This window comes from Callorhinus ursinus, unplaced genomic scaffold (assembly GCF_003265705.2).
Source record: "Callorhinus ursinus isolate GAN/ISIS: 27379988/994484 unplaced genomic scaffold, GSC_fseal_2.0 scaffold14, whole genome shotgun sequence".
Classification (NCBI taxonomy): Eukaryota; Metazoa; Chordata; class Mammalia; order Carnivora; family Otariidae; genus Callorhinus; species Callorhinus ursinus.
The window spans coordinates 28,304,939-28,321,843 of NW_027397076.1; the positions used below are offsets into that span (position 1 = coordinate 28,304,939).

At 36.5% G+C, this 16,905-nt stretch overlaps 1 protein-coding gene across 4 annotated transcripts in view; it reads right to left on the bottom strand.

Moving 5' to 3' along the window:
* NAV3 (neuron navigator 3) overlaps positions 1 to 16,905 on the bottom strand; it is a 350,025-nt gene that overhangs the window by 24,519 nt on the left and 308,601 nt on the right. For 2 of the 4 annotated variants that reach the window (XM_073900615.1, XM_025881299.2), the window contains 9 exons: positions 14,549 to 14,670; positions 13,547 to 13,567; positions 12,690 to 12,862; positions 10,917 to 11,070; positions 9,329 to 9,503; positions 5,310 to 5,413; positions 2,479 to 2,574; positions 2,052 to 2,220; positions 480 to 715 (listed from right to left, as the gene is read on the bottom strand). In XM_073900615.1, the coding sequence (XP_073756716.1) occupies positions 480 to 715; positions 2,052 to 2,220; positions 2,479 to 2,574; positions 5,310 to 5,413; positions 9,329 to 9,503; positions 10,917 to 11,070; positions 12,690 to 12,862; positions 13,547 to 13,567; positions 14,549 to 14,670 (1,250 nt within the window). The remainder of the gene's footprint in view (positions 1 to 479; positions 716 to 2,051; positions 2,221 to 2,478; positions 2,575 to 5,309; positions 5,414 to 9,328; positions 9,504 to 10,916; positions 11,071 to 12,689; positions 12,863 to 13,546; positions 13,568 to 14,548; positions 14,671 to 16,905) is intronic. The other 2 variants (XM_073900614.1, XM_073900616.1) reach the window with 1 other exon arrangement.

Genomic DNA, 16,905 nt, shown 5'->3' on the forward strand with positions numbered 1-16,905 from the left:
GCTACTCCCAGAACTTCTGCCTTGACAATTCTAATCATACCCACATCCCCATTGCTGTAACACCCCAGTTAATTCCCACGTATTTATTAAGACCCAGGTCAAGTATTGACTTGTTATAAAGCTCTAATTCTTCCAGGAAGAGTTCTATTTTCCCCTCTTGCTTCTACAGAACTCTGCTTGTATCTTTTTCTACTCCAACACTTCCCAAATGGTTGTCTAAGAGAAATGAGACAACAGAGACTGTCATTTTCCTCTGTATATTCCCAATGCTTGCCAAGTACCTTATAACTGAACGTTACTGAATAAGTAGTCTTGCTTAAATTCATGAAACAGAGTTGAGTCATCCACCAGATTTTAGTTTTAGTCAAAGAGATGGTATGTTTCCATGTTCAGAATGGGTTTCACATAATCTTATAGCTTAACTGCTTAAAACCCTTATGGATAAATAGCAACAATTCTCTGAGGAATTTGTGACTTACCTTACTTGACTTGTGGTCCACATTAAAAGTGGCAATTGCATCCTCTGTTTTTTTCCTCCCAGATTTGGTTATTACATATTCAGCAAGTTTATTTGCTAAATAGGTCTTTCCAGTACCACTAGGTCCTGAGAGTATAATTCTGTGATGCTCCATCAACAAGTTAAAGTACCTTTGGGTAATTGGTTTAGGAATCAGTGTATCAAAAACAAAACTGTCCAAACTGTTTTCTTCTACCCCTGAAGGAAGAAACAAAGGGAACAGCATGCCTTATTGTTCTACAGAAGCCGGAATTTAAAATATAGCGTTAACTGACAAAAGAGTTTTATTAGTCATAGGAATGTAGGCCTGGTAAAATGCTTTCCTTGATATTTCTAGCTCACAACCACGTGTTGCCATTTTAAGACAAAAAGCATTAGTAATAAGGCAGAGTGAACATCCAAATGAAAGTAAGCTCTTTCCTCTTGTTCAGGCTTCCCTCCACTGTCTACTTTAGGCTTCCCACTTATGTTTCCAGAGAGAAATGGAAGAATTACATTAAATTCTATTATAGTATCTTCATTCCCTTTGAAGGTGGCAGTTTTGTTAAGAATAAATGTAAATATTAAAATGTATGTGTGTTCTTCCCTTTTTCTGCTCTTCATTCTCTTCTATGTCTCATTACAAACCCCAGCTATACAACCACTTAAGCTTTTGAAGAATATGAATTGTGATATTTGGCAAGGCATTAAGAAGCAAAGCAACAGTATCTCCTTTTACTAACCCAAGCACCTTAATCACAAAATCAAATGTTGGCAAATTCCTCTATTAATCCAGTTTTTATAGATGTGCTCTGACTCTTTAACATATATGAACAAAGAATTATGGAGACAAGTATGCTTTAGATATTCCATTTGCCTATAATTAATCACATCATCCAAAGCAAACAGAATTTCTTAGCCCCAATTCTTAACATCTATTCTCTATCCCCAGTGGGTATTTATTGGGTACACATATTTTAAAATCAAAGATACAGTGATGAATATATTACTTTGGGATAGGCAAGGAATTCTTTGAGTCCTCCCTAAATGAAAGATAATAATGGAATAAATCTAGGAATTTGAAATTCCCTAAATCACATTCCTTTTCTTGAGTCTTGGAGAATCTTCAAAATTACATTCCAAGTTTCACATCCCAGAAGTCAAAGAATTTCATTTACTTGAATTTTAGTGTTTTTACTATGATTTTAGTGTTTTAAAATAAATATGTCCCATTTCATACTAAAACTATCAATGTAGTTAACATTTTTTTCATAACATATTTTCAAATATGAAAATTTGAAATGAAACTAGAAAGAAAGAGAGAAAGGAAGGAAGGAAGGAAGGAAGGAAGGAAGGAAAGGAAAGGAAAGGAAAGGAAAGGAAAGGAAAGGAAAGGAAAGGAAAGGAAAGGAAGAGGGAAGGAAGGAAGGAAGGAAGAAAAGAAAGAAAGAAAGAAAGAAAGAAAGAAAGAAAGAAAGAAAGAAAGAAAAAAAAAAGAAAGAAAATGTTGGTTAAAAAAATACAGTTGTGTTTTTCTTTTCGTTTTTGTTTTTACCTTTCAGGTTCACAGTAATGATGTTATTATCTCCAACAAGGTATCCACAAGGCAGCAGTTCAGGCACTTCTAGGCTATGGGATCTAATTAAATCTCCTATACAGTAGCTAGCAATGCAGTCAGAGCTCAGACCAAGGCTAGTGGATGTATCAATTCGGAACACATATTCCTAAAATGATACATACAAAAAGGAAGTCAAAACAGAGATTCAACTCATTTATAACAAATACAAAACTCATGGGGATATGAAGCTAGCCGTCACGAATTTTGAAATGGGTTATAAAAGAATTATTAATATCACACAGCAAAAAGAGAGAAAGCTTGAAATGGGGGCGAGGAAAAGCAGATATGTCTACATTATTAAAGCTAAGGAAAGCTTCTAAAATAAAACATATTCAAAAATATCAGGATATCTTACACAATTTACCTTAAAGAGACGTCTAATTACACCATCTAAGACATCCCACTTGGTTTTTCCACTAACGCCAATGGATCCTATCAAATATGCCTGAGACTTCTGATCCTAAATAAGAATAAAATAAAACACGATAAAACCTAATTATATGTCTTGTTTTATCACTATATTTTCTACTAAAACATATTAATATACTCATAATTAAGACTAAAATGTTTATTAAGCCTGTGGGTTTTATTGTAACAGACACATATGGTATATTATATAAAATAAAACATATCCCAACAAACTAAACAAATAAATAAAGTAACAACAAGAAAGAAAGAGATGAGATGAAGTGGAATGGTACGGAAAACTGACTCATGACCTGTTTGGTAGGAGGGAAAATCGTCTTTTGCTTCAGTGCAATGGGTGCATTCTGGAAGAGAAGCAGCTTGGTAGAAGGGAAATGGTGACAGAGATGGAAGAGAACTATTTCATAAGAGCCCTAGAACTTCATCTTACTCATTTTTGATCCTCTCTTTGTTAAGTCTAAAAATCAGTTTTCTCATTTGTTAATTTAGATTATATCTAAAATCTAATCTGTCTTTTTGTAAGATTTATTTTATCTATTTTAGAGAGGCAGAGAGAGAGAGAGAGAGAGCGCTTGAGGGGGAGGGGCAGAGGGAGAATCTCAAGCAGATTCCCCACTGAGCGCAGAGCCCGAAGTGGGGCTGGATCTCACGACCCTGAGATCACAAACTGAGCTGAAACCAAGAGGGACTCATAACCAGCTGTACCACCCAGGCACCCCTAAAGTCTAATCCATCTTTTAAAAATGTGTTATCCACAGTAGCATGGCATGCACATATTTACAAAACAGTTCCCATTTTGAATTTATCAGAAAATTCACTGAAAAAACATGTCAGGGAATCCTACAAGACTCATTGTATCAAGCAAAGAATCCCTTTTCAATACAAAGAATGGTCCCAAATTTATTATTATCCTTTTGTAGGATGGGAGTTTGAGTACTTTCTACATATATTGGACAAAGAAACAATTCAAGATTTATAGTTTAAGTGGAGCCTCTTCTACAATGACTGGAAATGGTTATGTAAAATAGTGATCATGATGCAGTAGATATAATTAGCTAGTTGATACGTTACAATCCTGATTCTGGTCGCCAACTGCATTCATCCTTAAGAGGTGTTAGAATAATAACTGAGTCAGATATTAGGAGATATGGATTCTACAACACAGACTCTCTATCACTTAATTTTAAAAAAAATGTGACTTTAGGTAAGACACTTAGCCACCTCAGAGCCTTGATTTTTTCCTCTGTAACACTCACCTCTATAAGGGTAAATGATTATTATCATCATTTAGATATAATCCAAGTTAGAAGCCAATACCTTTTCTAGAAAAAGTTAAGAAATTCACAGCAAACCATTGTGATTTTTTTTAGTACTCTTATGGACTGAATGTTTATGTCTCCCCAAAATCCATATGTTAGAGCCATAACCCTCGATGTGATGATTTTTAGAAATGGAGCCTTTAGGAGGAAATCTGATTAGGTCAGTAGAATGGGGCTCTCATGATGGGATTAGTGACTCATAAGCAGGGGAAGGGAGATAGATATTCATCTCTCTCTCTCTCTCTCTCTCCAAGTACACACACTTTGGAAAGGACATGTGAAGACATATCAAGAAGGTGGCTATCTGCAATATAATGAGAGACTCCTCCCTAGGAACCAAATAGGCCAGTACCTTGATCTTGGGCTTGACAATGGTGATAAAATACATTTTTGATGTTTGAGCCACCCAATCTATAGTATTTTGTTATGGCTGCCCAAGAAGACTAAGACAACTACTTTGGATATTCAAAAACATTGCTTTTGAAGAATTATTAAAAAAAAAGAAAACTTGTTTTCCAGTATTATTGTAACCCAGTCAAAATGAATGCTCACACCATGCTTTGTAAGTAGCTGCTTTTAAATTAGAAATAGTTTAAGCTTCACTGAGACTATTACAGTCTTTTGCATGAAGACTCACTTGGGAAAACCAGGCATAAATCTGCTGTTCAAGCGGAAAGTTTATGGCACTGGAATTCTTCGAATATTTGCTCAGTGTAAAAATTCACAAGTGCCATCTTACTTTTCAAACTTCACTACTTCAACTGTTTTAAAATTCCAAAGGAGTTTTTGTTTTTCTGTTTGGTAGGAAAAAAATTCAGAGACTTACAAATTTGTATTCTTGGCCACTCAACTACAAATTCAGCTTGAAATAATATTTTTAGTTTTGAAAAAGGACTTGAGTCACGATTTGATAGCAATATTTGGTTCCAGAAAAGTTAAAATATTTTCCTTATCAGCTTAGACTTTGCTTAAAAATGATACATACAAGTAGCATCAATGGAATTGTCATACTAAGTTCAGTAAATATATCTTTCCAGCATCTAGAATATTCATATAGCTTATAGTCTCCTCCTATATTGACAGCTCGGTAACATGTTACTACACATCATAAATATCACCTGTATTTTATAGGTGACACCGAAAGAATGTTAGACAAGATGTTGATGTCAAAGAAAGCAATGTTTCTTTTTTGAAGTTATAGAAATGAGAATGACAACCAGTATTGTCACCAGTGAATGAACGTGATGTACCGAGCCACATTTCTACTTATATGATGGTGCCATTTTTTTTTGAGTCCCTAACTTTCATGTTTTTATAACATATTAGGCCAATGACAAGACACATACTGCTGATAGTATATCTATCAGGAAAAATATTCAAATTTAAAATACATTTGATTCATGGTCATGCTCATGCTTTAGTAATAAAGAATTTAAGATTAAGAACATACCTTTGCTCGGCCATAGCCCTTGCTTATGGAGACGATAATTTTCACACTGCGGCCATCTTTGTGTCCAGTTGCATCACCAGCACCAGCATCATCTAGCAAAACATCTACCAAATTTTCAAAGAAATAAACACACATGCACACATGTGCGTGCGCGCGCACACACACACACACACACACACACACGCACGCACATCCCACAATAGGGTCACATTAGCTTGGAATTGTTTTTTTTTTTTTTTTTTTTATTTGAGAGAAAGAATGAGAGAGAGAGAGAGCACATGAGAGGGGAGAGGGCCAGAGGGAGAAGCAGACTCCCCGCCGAGCAGGGAGCCCGATGCGGGACTCGATCCCGGGACTCCAGGATCATGACCTGAGCCGAAGGCAGTGGCTTAACCAACTGAGCCACCCAGGCGCCCTGGAATTGTTTATTTTCATTGTTTTCTTCCTCTTAGTTTTATAGCTTTCAGTGGGAATATTTGGCCTTTTTTTTTCCCATTCTAGCCTAACTCGTTTGAAAAATCTCAGCTTTCAAGAAGATGAATTAGTGTGGATGGACTGAAGGTTCAGTCTAAGAATTTATTTCTGCCTCCAAAGATCTTCACCCACATGCTGGGCCATTGTCTTCAGATGAGGAAATAAGGGGTTTCTTTTTCTATCATACCCAGGTCTGAGGAATACCTGAGTAATATTCAGTTACCATTGTAACGGTGACAAACAGAAAAGCAATTTGATTTTTCTATCCAATCTAAAATATCCAAGCTCAATACCCATGTAATTTATGAAAGCTAAGGTGCTGAGATTGGCGGTCAAGTGATATTATTTTCAAGCATTTGGCATATATCCAGCTATATTACTCCTTACCTTATATCTATAATTATTAGGTACTGTTATTGGATTTTAACCATAGCATTATACTTCCCTACAGAAGCACATTAATTATCACTCTCCTATACCCTATATGCTTATAGTTTTAAAACCAAAATAGTATTTCTAGTAATCAGCTAAGACTTACAGAAGCATGATAAAGCTAGCTAACCTTCAAAGCATCAGCCTTTAAATGGAATTAAAGATTAATTTTCAAAATATATTATATGAGATTAATGTCCAATTTGGATAATTATTAATGTCAACTATCCCACATATATGTTTTCCTTTGACAATAATTTTATTATAGAGCCATGTTTAATATGAATATGGTGCTCTGTGGACAAAAGAAATTCAGTTACGTGCTAAAGAGCACGTAAAAGCTTACTTTAAAAGCTTACTTTTAAAACTGTGCTTAAAATATGGAATTTCTCCCGACAGCAGTGAAGTAAATATTTACCAATAAATGAATGAATGTCTCCCTCAACTTCTCATATGTGGTTACTTAAAGCAAAATGAATATAGGACTGAAAAGGTCAGGCACTGGATTCATAGCTCTGCCTCCTACTAGTCACGTGATCTTGAACAAATTATTATCGTCTCTTTCCTCAATCTTGGTCTCCTCATCTGTGAAATGGGGCTCAAACAACACCTACTTCATAGGGCTACTGAGACCAACAGAGATAATGCTTTTACAGCACTTTATCCTCAGTGTCTAATAAGGTCAGCTGTTCTAACCATTATTCCCTTTCTCCATGTGTTTATTGTAACTCGTTCTCTTCACAGTGAGGGGAGGAGCACATCACAACTCACTCTGTGTCTCCCCCTGTTCCCAATATATTGATAAGATGATCACCTGAAGAAACAACTCCAAGAAAAAAATGAAAAACAGCAAATTTGAGGTTTTCTGTGTATGTGTGTTTTTTCAGGTTTTTTTGGGGGGTTGTTTTTGTTTTTGTTCTTTACAAAAAATAAGTCATGGTCCTCCGTCAGTATTTTGAAGGAAGAATAAAAAGATCTGCCATTCTGGTTACAATCAAGTGAAATTCTGACCAAAAAAATGAAGGCTTTTCAAACTTCTGTCTTTACTGGATATATGGAATATGCAGTTATATTTCAGGAACCAAACATTTGTCAATTATCCACACTCCTGCCTACTTGTCACCTTTTTAAAAAAAAATTAATCATGAACCCTAGAAAGTTCTTTTGCTAAAAAGCCCCCATGTAAAGGCACTTCTGATTTCTAATTTTGAACCCAGTAAATAAGAGTGAAGGCAGTGAAAACAGTATCCTACTCATGTGATTTAATGTTTTGTTAGTTCAGATATAATTATCACTAATGAGAAATAATTAGGGAAATAAAATAATATTGAACTACAAATAAATAATGAGTAATAAAAAGTACCATTTTTGAAACCCCCTCCCCCCAAAATTTGCCCCAAATTCTGAATCATGGACATCAGTATTTTCAGTCTGATGAACACAGAAACTATACTTGATTTATTTAATTTATCTTTATCTTTATGAATTTTAGTCCTTCCTGGACATGAATTTTAGTTTCATTTTTATTTGGCTTCTATTTCTAAACTATCTTTAGTACTAACTATGCCTCCTTAAGCCTTATTATATTTCCATGAGATAAAATCATGTAACAAGCAGTGAAATCCTGTCATGACACCATCCTGTAAGGTACAAGCCCATGATTTTCCTTAGGAGTCAACCCAGGACAAGAAAGTTACTGACTGCCTTTGGCTGTGGACCCTGCTTCACTTCTCCATTAGGTTCATCACCAACAAGCCCCATCACTAACAAGCCAACATATAGGAATTGCTCAGGGCTCCCAGAATCTGTACATTTAAAGGTTTTGTTTTTTCTTTTTTAGCATCTTTTGAAGAATTTGGGTGATAACACCTTACAATTTACACATTCAAGTTACTATCGTCGTCCCATAGCTCTAATTTACTGTATGATTTGTAAGTTCATTATATCATGACATCTCTGTTTCTTCTTGGCTACTAATATTCGTTTTATTTGATGCTTCTTCTCAGAATTCATTTCCTTTCCCCAATACCTGTCAAATGTTACAGTGTTTTCCTGAATTTCAGGGAGTTCCTACTTGCCTTTTAGTTCTCACTTGTCTTTTCTAAGAAGAAAGCCAAGTTATACATTTGAGCCATTCATTTTACATTATGAAGGGCAGATATAGCAGTAGAATTATTAAAATTCTGACTTTCTAGAAGAGATGTGATTTATTAATAATTTAATCAGTAACAGCATGCTGGGTCTCTGTTTCTCTTCTTCATTTTCTTCTTCTCTATTTTAGTGCAATTTAAGGCAAGCCGGGAAGAACTGTATAGTTGTATAATGGAATCTACAGTTACCCAGGAACATGTATATCATTGGTTTCCAAGCGTCATCTGGTGGCTATGCTTTGCAATTACCACAGATCTTCATGTAAATCTCTCCTGAACTAAATCTTCTATACATAAAATGATTCACTGCCATAGGAGCAGTTACACTTTATAACTGAAGAGTTTATCACATACTAAGACAACATTATGTCAGATGATTCTACTTGCAATGAAATAAGACTGTACCCCTGTCCCATCATTACTACCCCTGAACACAGTAACAGAATCCAGTAAGTTCTTTTCATTTGTTGGAAATTTAATAGAACTGTGCCCTGGGTGACATAGTAGCATTATGTTCTCTCTGGACAACATCATGCAAGATCATCTGATCAAATTTACGGAGAGGTCCTGATACACTCGTAAATGGGCTTTGTATCCTTAAAATACTATAAAATTGCATGGGATTACTAGTATTATACTCATAAGTACTAATGCGCACCACTGAGAACATTACTTCCTTATTGTGTTTGTGATCATTAAGGAGGTACTTCTCAAGCACAAGTAATTTTTTTAAATGACATGAAAACCATGATCTCTTAAGTCCCACTCTTCCACAGAGAACGTTCTTTTAAAGTTATAACAACAGAGAAGAAATTTTTAAAAGAAGAACGGGGCTATTCCCGAGAACTAAGAGGGATAAGGTGAGAACAGTGGTGGGTGACATTCCCTAAATCCCAGTCCCCCCCCCCCCCCCGCTAAGCCACAGTCATGGTTTGATTCAGGCAGGTGTGTGCCCAAAATTACCTGAGGTAACAGACTCTGTGATGTTCAGATTGTTTAGGGAAAGTCCTAACGACTGCCGTGGAGATGAGGAGGATGTGCTACTTGAGGATTCTGACGGTGGACGAGCAGGCTTAGCCGTGTTACCAGTTTCTGCCTTCAACCGGTCATTTTCTGCCTTCAGTATTTCTATTTCATTCTGTTGTGAGGATGGGAAACATGAGAAAAAAAAAAATCCAGCTAGTTTGAGCGAGAAAATGGTACCAATGCTTTTATCAGCGTTGATGATTTGGTTTATTAAAGCATGTGGTGATATGTTAAGTGAACAAATATAAACTATGAAAACAGGATTTCCTTCCACAGAAGGGAAGTTAACTTACTCTCTTTCTTATATATGTATATTCATGTATTCACAAATATAGATGCACTAACCATTAGAATTTGTTTAGGTATTTTTTGAATATACCATATATTTGAGGAGTCTTCCAGGACTTGGTCCCATTTAAATCAAGAATAATAATATTTAAAGCGTTCATGAAATTTCTCATTTTATTGTTTTAAAAGATTTTATTTATTTATTTGACACAGAGAGAGAGAGAGAGAGCACAAGCAGGGGAAGAGGCAGGCAGAGGGAGAAGCAGGCTCCCCACTGAGCAAGGAGCTGGATGCAGGACTCGATCCCAGGACTCTGAGATCATGACCTGAGTTGAAGGCAGACGCTTAACTGACTGAGCCACCCAGGCATCCCAAAATTTCTCATTTTAAACATACTGTTAAAATCCTACAGGTAAATAATGCCATTTGTAATACTCTGAACTCATGAAAAGTTGAAAACCAGAGTCAAACAGAAACAATATAAATACGATGATTTAAAATTACTTCAAAACCCCAGCTAACATCTGAAAAAGTTTCTGTTCCTTCCAAATGAGGGCACTAGGCTCATAAAAACCACAAAGACCTTTTGGTGAATATACACAGTAGCAGATAAATCTGCTCAGCAATGAGCTTTTCTTGTTTCAGTCCTCTGCGGTACCCAGGGATTACAGGTTTACAATAATAAAACGAAAAATCAGTCTGAGCACAGACTGTTTCTGAAATTAGCCTTCAGATGCTTCCCCAAAATACAAAAGCTTTACTTTTACAGATGGCATTCTACATCACTTTTACTTTCATATTTAGAAAGCTTGTGTTAAATTTCTGTAGTTTCCTCATTACTTTTTTTTCCTCACTAAAAAATAGGTATAGGCAATTGAAAGTCAGATTTCAAAAGAAGGGAGAAAAGCCAACACAAAGATAAATCATGGGAAAGTGAAGGCACGAGGCTTGTAGTAGTTTCTCGACAAACTCAGCTCTCAAGTGAATCCAATCACTGGTACGGGTGTCTTGAATGGCCCTTGAGTGTGACCGGCCAGTCAGTACTCTCACTTCCAAGCCTGGCTGTGACAAAACTCTCCGTTCAAAGTTAGAAAATGAGGTGCAAATATTGAATAAACAGAGTGTGCTTCCACAGTGGGTTTAAAAGGTAGATTTGTTTTTATAATAACCAAGAGTGGCAACGAAATAGTATTTTTCATCTCTCCTCTTTGCTCTTGGAAGGTGCGTCAGCACTGACCTGCATCCGGTTCATAGCTTCCCGGATCTGGTCAAGATGATGAGCAGAGCTGAGGGCTTCCAGTCGAATATCTGTTAATTTTAATTCCTTTTCTCTGAGCTCACTCTTCAGCTGCAGAATTATCTCTGCCTCAGCCTCCGTGCATTCACAGATCCTGAAGAGGGAACCAAACACAAAATCAGTCATCGGGAGGGAAGCCAGAGGATCAGGAAAACGGATGCTTCTTTTAAGGCTGAACTGCAATATTATCCAGCAGCCACAGAGGTTCTTTGCTACCGGCAAAACCTAAAGAGAAGGAAAAAGAGTTTTACAAACAGTAATACATTCACAGGTTCAAAACAGAAAACAGGAGCTGTCTTTTTCCTTTAATCCTTTCTTCCCATTTTTCTGAAGTTTAAAAATAATCCATTATTACTCAATACCAAGTAATCTTCAAAATATCCTTGTGGCTGATATTCATGGGACTGCATAGCATTACACCATCTCATCCCGCCATTTTTCAAGGGACCTAAATTTCTATTTGCAACTTATGAAATATTTTTAAAGCAGTTATAATGTTCTTAAAACACTGATTTCTTTTTTTTTTTTTGCAAAACTGTGTAAAGTATAACGTTATCTGCCACAACACTATCTTCAAGTTACCATGAAAATCCAATACAAATATTGTAGGAAATAAATGAGGGAGATGAGTTTTGGACATTTAAATAATGGATGAGCGTTATATAATCCTCCTGTAGGCTCAGCTGATTTAGGAGATCAAAGCTAATGAAGCTAAATCACAGGTTTCAACCCATGCAAGCGGGCTAGTCGAGGGCTGCTTGAAGGTCAGATACATTACTTCCTTATTATTTTGTTATTGTTATTTTGTGGGCAGTTTTGCAGGAAATACAATGCAAGAACTTGCTTTTTATTAACTAGTACCTTTTCCACTTAAAATGTGAGGGCTGTGTTGTTGGTTACAAAATGACAGTGCTAGGTTCCTCCTTCCTATATAAGTGGTGAAATTATCTGGGATACCCAAGCGTCTTAAATGGTCCTATTAGTGGCTCTGTCCTACATGACAGTTCTACGCTAGTCATTGTCATGGGCATACAAGGAAATTTGATTTTAAATAGTATATAAAACAGAGAATCACCTCATCAGAGCACATGTTCTACGTTCTCAAGGTTTCATTCATTCTTGTAACATCAAATGGTGAGCTACTGTAAAAACGGTATGCTAGGTTATCTAATGGAATTAAAGGCAAATGGATTACAGCTTGGTTTTAGGAAAACAAGCTGGACTTCAAAACCGGAGACAGAGGAGGTTTTTATCGTTGAAATGCATGCGAGTGATTTTAGAAAGAGCAAAGGCAAATGCTGCTGAGGTTAGAACCAGGAACTTGGCAAGTTGCATGCATCACACGCCATTTTACCGGGATCTATGTTTGTAGATCACAGGGCCATTTTGCCGTTTCTTTGGTGGCCAGACAAGGGGTGACCTGCATTGAATGCACAGTGAGACAGAGACATGGACAAATGCCAGTGAAAAGAAGTGAGACTGATGACTCAGAAGAGTGGAGAGTGAGACCACAAAGCACTCAAATTCTAACATGTGAAATGGGAAGGAGAAACGAGGGCTGTCCATAGTTCTAAGGAAGATTGGAAAAACACCGGCACAGATGGTGTTGCCTCTGTGAAGGCACAACCTGACTGCATTTACAACACAAACAGGGGCGTGGCCTGAAGTTGTTTTTTAAAAAGACTGCAGCATCCTGCAGGGGGAGTGACTTACGCTGAGGCTGACTGTGAGGGCTTCATGGATGTGGACCCACAGTCACCCACATTATGCGGCACTTTTGGTGATGCTGGGAGGGATGAGTCAGTGAGCTCTTCAATGTCCGAATGTGAGGAAGGAGGCTTGGTGGACTTTTTCTTCCCAAAGGCTTGTTTGAATGAGCTTCTCAGCTGAAAAGAGGACAGAAATTACCTTTCGTGTCTATTTGCATTTGGAGAATTTGGCTTTGGGGCGTTAGTTTGCAGGTGCCATCCTAGCCACTGCCTGGGGTCAGTATGTACAAGCAGAGTATTAACAGGTGCAGCACGGTATCTCTAGAAAAAAATGATACCGCGTTTTGTGTTTTGTTTTATTCTTATATTAATCCAGCGCAGCGCAAACACGGAAGGCTTTGAAATAGTGCAGGGTCAAGGGCATGGCTGTCAGAGCACTCATTTAAAACTAAGTACCTTGAAGGGATCTCCACTCCCAATGCTTCTCTCTTCAAGGCAATTTGTTTTAAATGGCCACTTTAGCGCTACAATCAAGTCATGTCCTGCTGACAGTATAAACTTAAAAAGCAAAATGAAATCAAATTCACCTAACACTTCATTAATTGTGATTTTCTATTCAAATTTTCAATTCCCGTACTATTCAAAACCAGAATTGTTATCCCCTACAGCTCTATTCAGAAAGTGGTTTTTACCTCTTCTCTTTAAAATTTGAGATTAAAATGAAAAGACACAAAGAAAAGACATACAAGGTAATCTGTTTTTAAAAGGTATAAAAAGCCTACTGCCAAAATGAATAGCATTCATGCCAAGATAGGGTATTTTTTATAGATGCATGCCAAATTGTCCACGGTTTATATTCACCTCACTTCCTCTAGAGTTCACCTTGCAGAAACATGAAAGAGTGTGGAATTACAAATCAAGGGAATGAAGGCTGATCAGTATTTTAAAATATTACCTGTATAAACATTTTTTTTAAAACAAAAGAGATATTTCTTTCATTATTTATAGTAGGCACTCCAGCAAAATCCTCTGATAGTTATGTTCTGGATTTCATCAGTAGTTGTACTTATTCAAAAAACTACTTTGGTTTATGGTATTAAAAGAAATCCTTTACTGCATGGTTTTTAAACATTTTGCTGTGATAGCATCTTCCCTTCAGATTTTTTTTTTTTTTAGCAATTGCTTAATATCATCATAAATTCTATATCTAGCAAATGTAAAGCACTGTTCTGTGAAAGTGCATCTCTGTATTTCTGCTATATTCTCTTTAAAAAAAAAAAAAAAGAAAGAAAGAAAGCAGACCCTAATGTGGTTGATTTCTGAGGAGGTGAAGCTTTATCCACACTATGCCCTGTTGAAGTGAGAGGTGGCGAGGCTTTCAAGGTTTCTTCTTTCCTTTTTTTACAATTCATTTCTTCTCCTCTTCCTCCAACCCCACCATCACTATCACCACCACACCACCATCTTTTCTTCTTCCTCATCCCCACAGTAAACTTCTGCCCTGTCATTTAGTAACAGATGTCATCTTATTTTTCCTTATAATGACTTCAAAAAGCCTGTATTAATTATCCTATATTTGTAGATGAGAAAACGTAGGCCCCCTCAAGTGAAGTTGCCTGCCTATGGTGCAAGTAGTAAGTGGCAGAGTTGGGATTCAAACCCAAGACTAGTCCTGACTAAAACATCCTCAGCACCATGCCACCCTACTTTTGGTGACGAGTACAGCATTCCAAGGGCCAGTTACTTGAAGGAGACTCTTTGTAAACTGCTACAGATTTCTAAAGCTCAAAAGAAAGAAAAAAAAAAAACCTGACTCATTGTGCACTAACAAGCTTTTGAATGAGATGAATGACCAGGGCTTACCCAGTTTTTCTTTTTCTTTTTCTTGGAGTCAGCATCATTACCACTACCAATGCTGGAATGGCTTGTGGCACTGTTGATACTAGAAACACTTTCAGAGGAATGCTGTCTTCTGATGCGGAGATCTAGCAACAGACAGAGAGCATCACGTTAGCTCCTAAAGACTTTCACTATGAATGAATAAGACTTTGAGGCTTTCTGAGAGGAAGTCTGCTAATAAAAGTCAACATGGCTTTGTACAGATCATTTCAGTGCAGTTTTGGTTTTATAAGTTTATAAAGTACCACCTTATTTGCTTTAATGGGTTATCTGCATTAAGATTCATTGGGCATCTCATATAAGTTTGTAGCTCTGGTGGTTTAATGAGTTCCAAGTTTTATCCAAAAATGAAATGCTATGCTAGTGATTTCTACTGAATACCTGGATCAAGCAGATCTTCCAAAGTGATTTATTCCAAATGATTACTTCCGTGGAGTAAATGGAAACTCATAATAGCATGAGAATTAATTGTGTCTTTTTAATATTAGTGCTTTGAATAAAGCTACTGAAGCTAAATATATTAATTTTCCATTTCATAGAATCATACAATGATAGAGCCAAAACAAACCTTGGAAGTCATTTAAGCAATTCAATTCACAGATGATGAAATTGAAGTACAAAGAAGTAACTTGACCAAGGTCAAAGAGCCAGTGAGGGAAAGGTGCTCAAGAAAGCAACTGCATAGGCTGCATGTGTAAACTAAACAGAAAACATATTTAAGACAGTGCAATTCTTCCATCATAATTCCACCCATGACTTGGAATAGTAATGACAGTAATAATAATAACACGTAATAATAAAGCTAGCTTTTACTATGTGTTTACTCTGCCCTGGGATTACCTAATTTCATTCTTTTTTCTTCTTTTAAAGAATTTACTTACTTATTTGAGAGAGAGAGAGAGCACAAGCAGGGGGAGCAGCAGAGGGAGAGGGAGAAGCAGACTCCCCACTGAGCAGGGAGCCTGACACAGGGCTCAATCCCAGGACCCTAAGACCATGACCCGAGCTGAAGTCAGATGCTTAACCTGACCGAGCCACCCAGGTGCCCCTTATCTAATTTCATTCTTAAAGCAAAGCGCTGACATAAGTTTAATTACTAAAAGTAATTTCATCAGAGTCACAAAGCTGAAACACAGAAGAGCCAATCTGACACCTAGACAGATTCTAACATCTATTGTGCTAACTGCCATGTGATTCAGGCTTGCCATACTTCTCAAAAGCATGTAGTGCTTCTTTTTTTTTAAATTTTATTTATTTATTCATGAGAGACAGAGACAGAGAGAGAGAGAGGGAGGCAGAGGGAGAAGCAGGCTCCCAAGGAGCAGGGAGCCCGATGCGGGATTCGATCCCAGGACCCTGGGATCATGACCTGAGCCGAAGGCAGACGCTTAACCATCTGAGCCACCCAGGCGCCCAGCATGTCGTGCTTCTTTAGTCACACAAGAGAATTTGAAAAAAAAAATAACATTTGATATTTAATCACGTTTTGAAGATACCCACTTATTCCATACAATTTATTTATAGTTGTTGAAATTGAAGTTTTATCTACTTACAGTGAACTGAAATTGCTAGTGGAGACACTAAGAAATTATAAAATTGTTTTTAAGGTTAAATCTGCTTTAAGGCCAAACCTATTACTATATTTAATTGGCATCAATTAAGGTTTGCCAAGTAAAAAAATCTCAGTGGAACTTCTAAGATGTCAGAAATTACTATATAGCTTTCAAAAAGTTTCCATAGAAACAATAGTATAAAATCAAAGTCTTCCAGTTGACTGATTTATTTAATGTTACAACACCCCATGACAATGAAACTATAACTGTTACTTTCAAATATAATAAGTGACTATATGTGTGGACATGTAATGCATGTATACAAATCTCTAACCTTATAGTCATATACATACGTATCAGTAAGTACCTTAATTTTTCCATTAAGATAATAACTATGCTGACAAATTTTATAGGAGGGAAAAAATAAAACTATTTTCAGAATCCATAGATTTTGGCTCTTAAAAGTACCTTAAAAATAATGATGAGAATATTTACTGTATTTATATGCCCAAAATATTACCAATGTCAAAACTTAAATCAAGGCATGTATTTATGTGTGCTATTTTGATTGAACTTTGATAAAGGAGCATAGTATCCCTTAATCAACGAATATGGAAGTTATATGAATAAAGAAGAATATGTTGGTATTTATTTGTGTTTTAAATTTCTGCTGCAGTTGGCTACAAGCTTTTGTGATCAAGATATATTATTTGTTAGGTTTTTCCCTAGTAATCAACTTTCACAAATAAAGCAATTGTACTGTGTTAA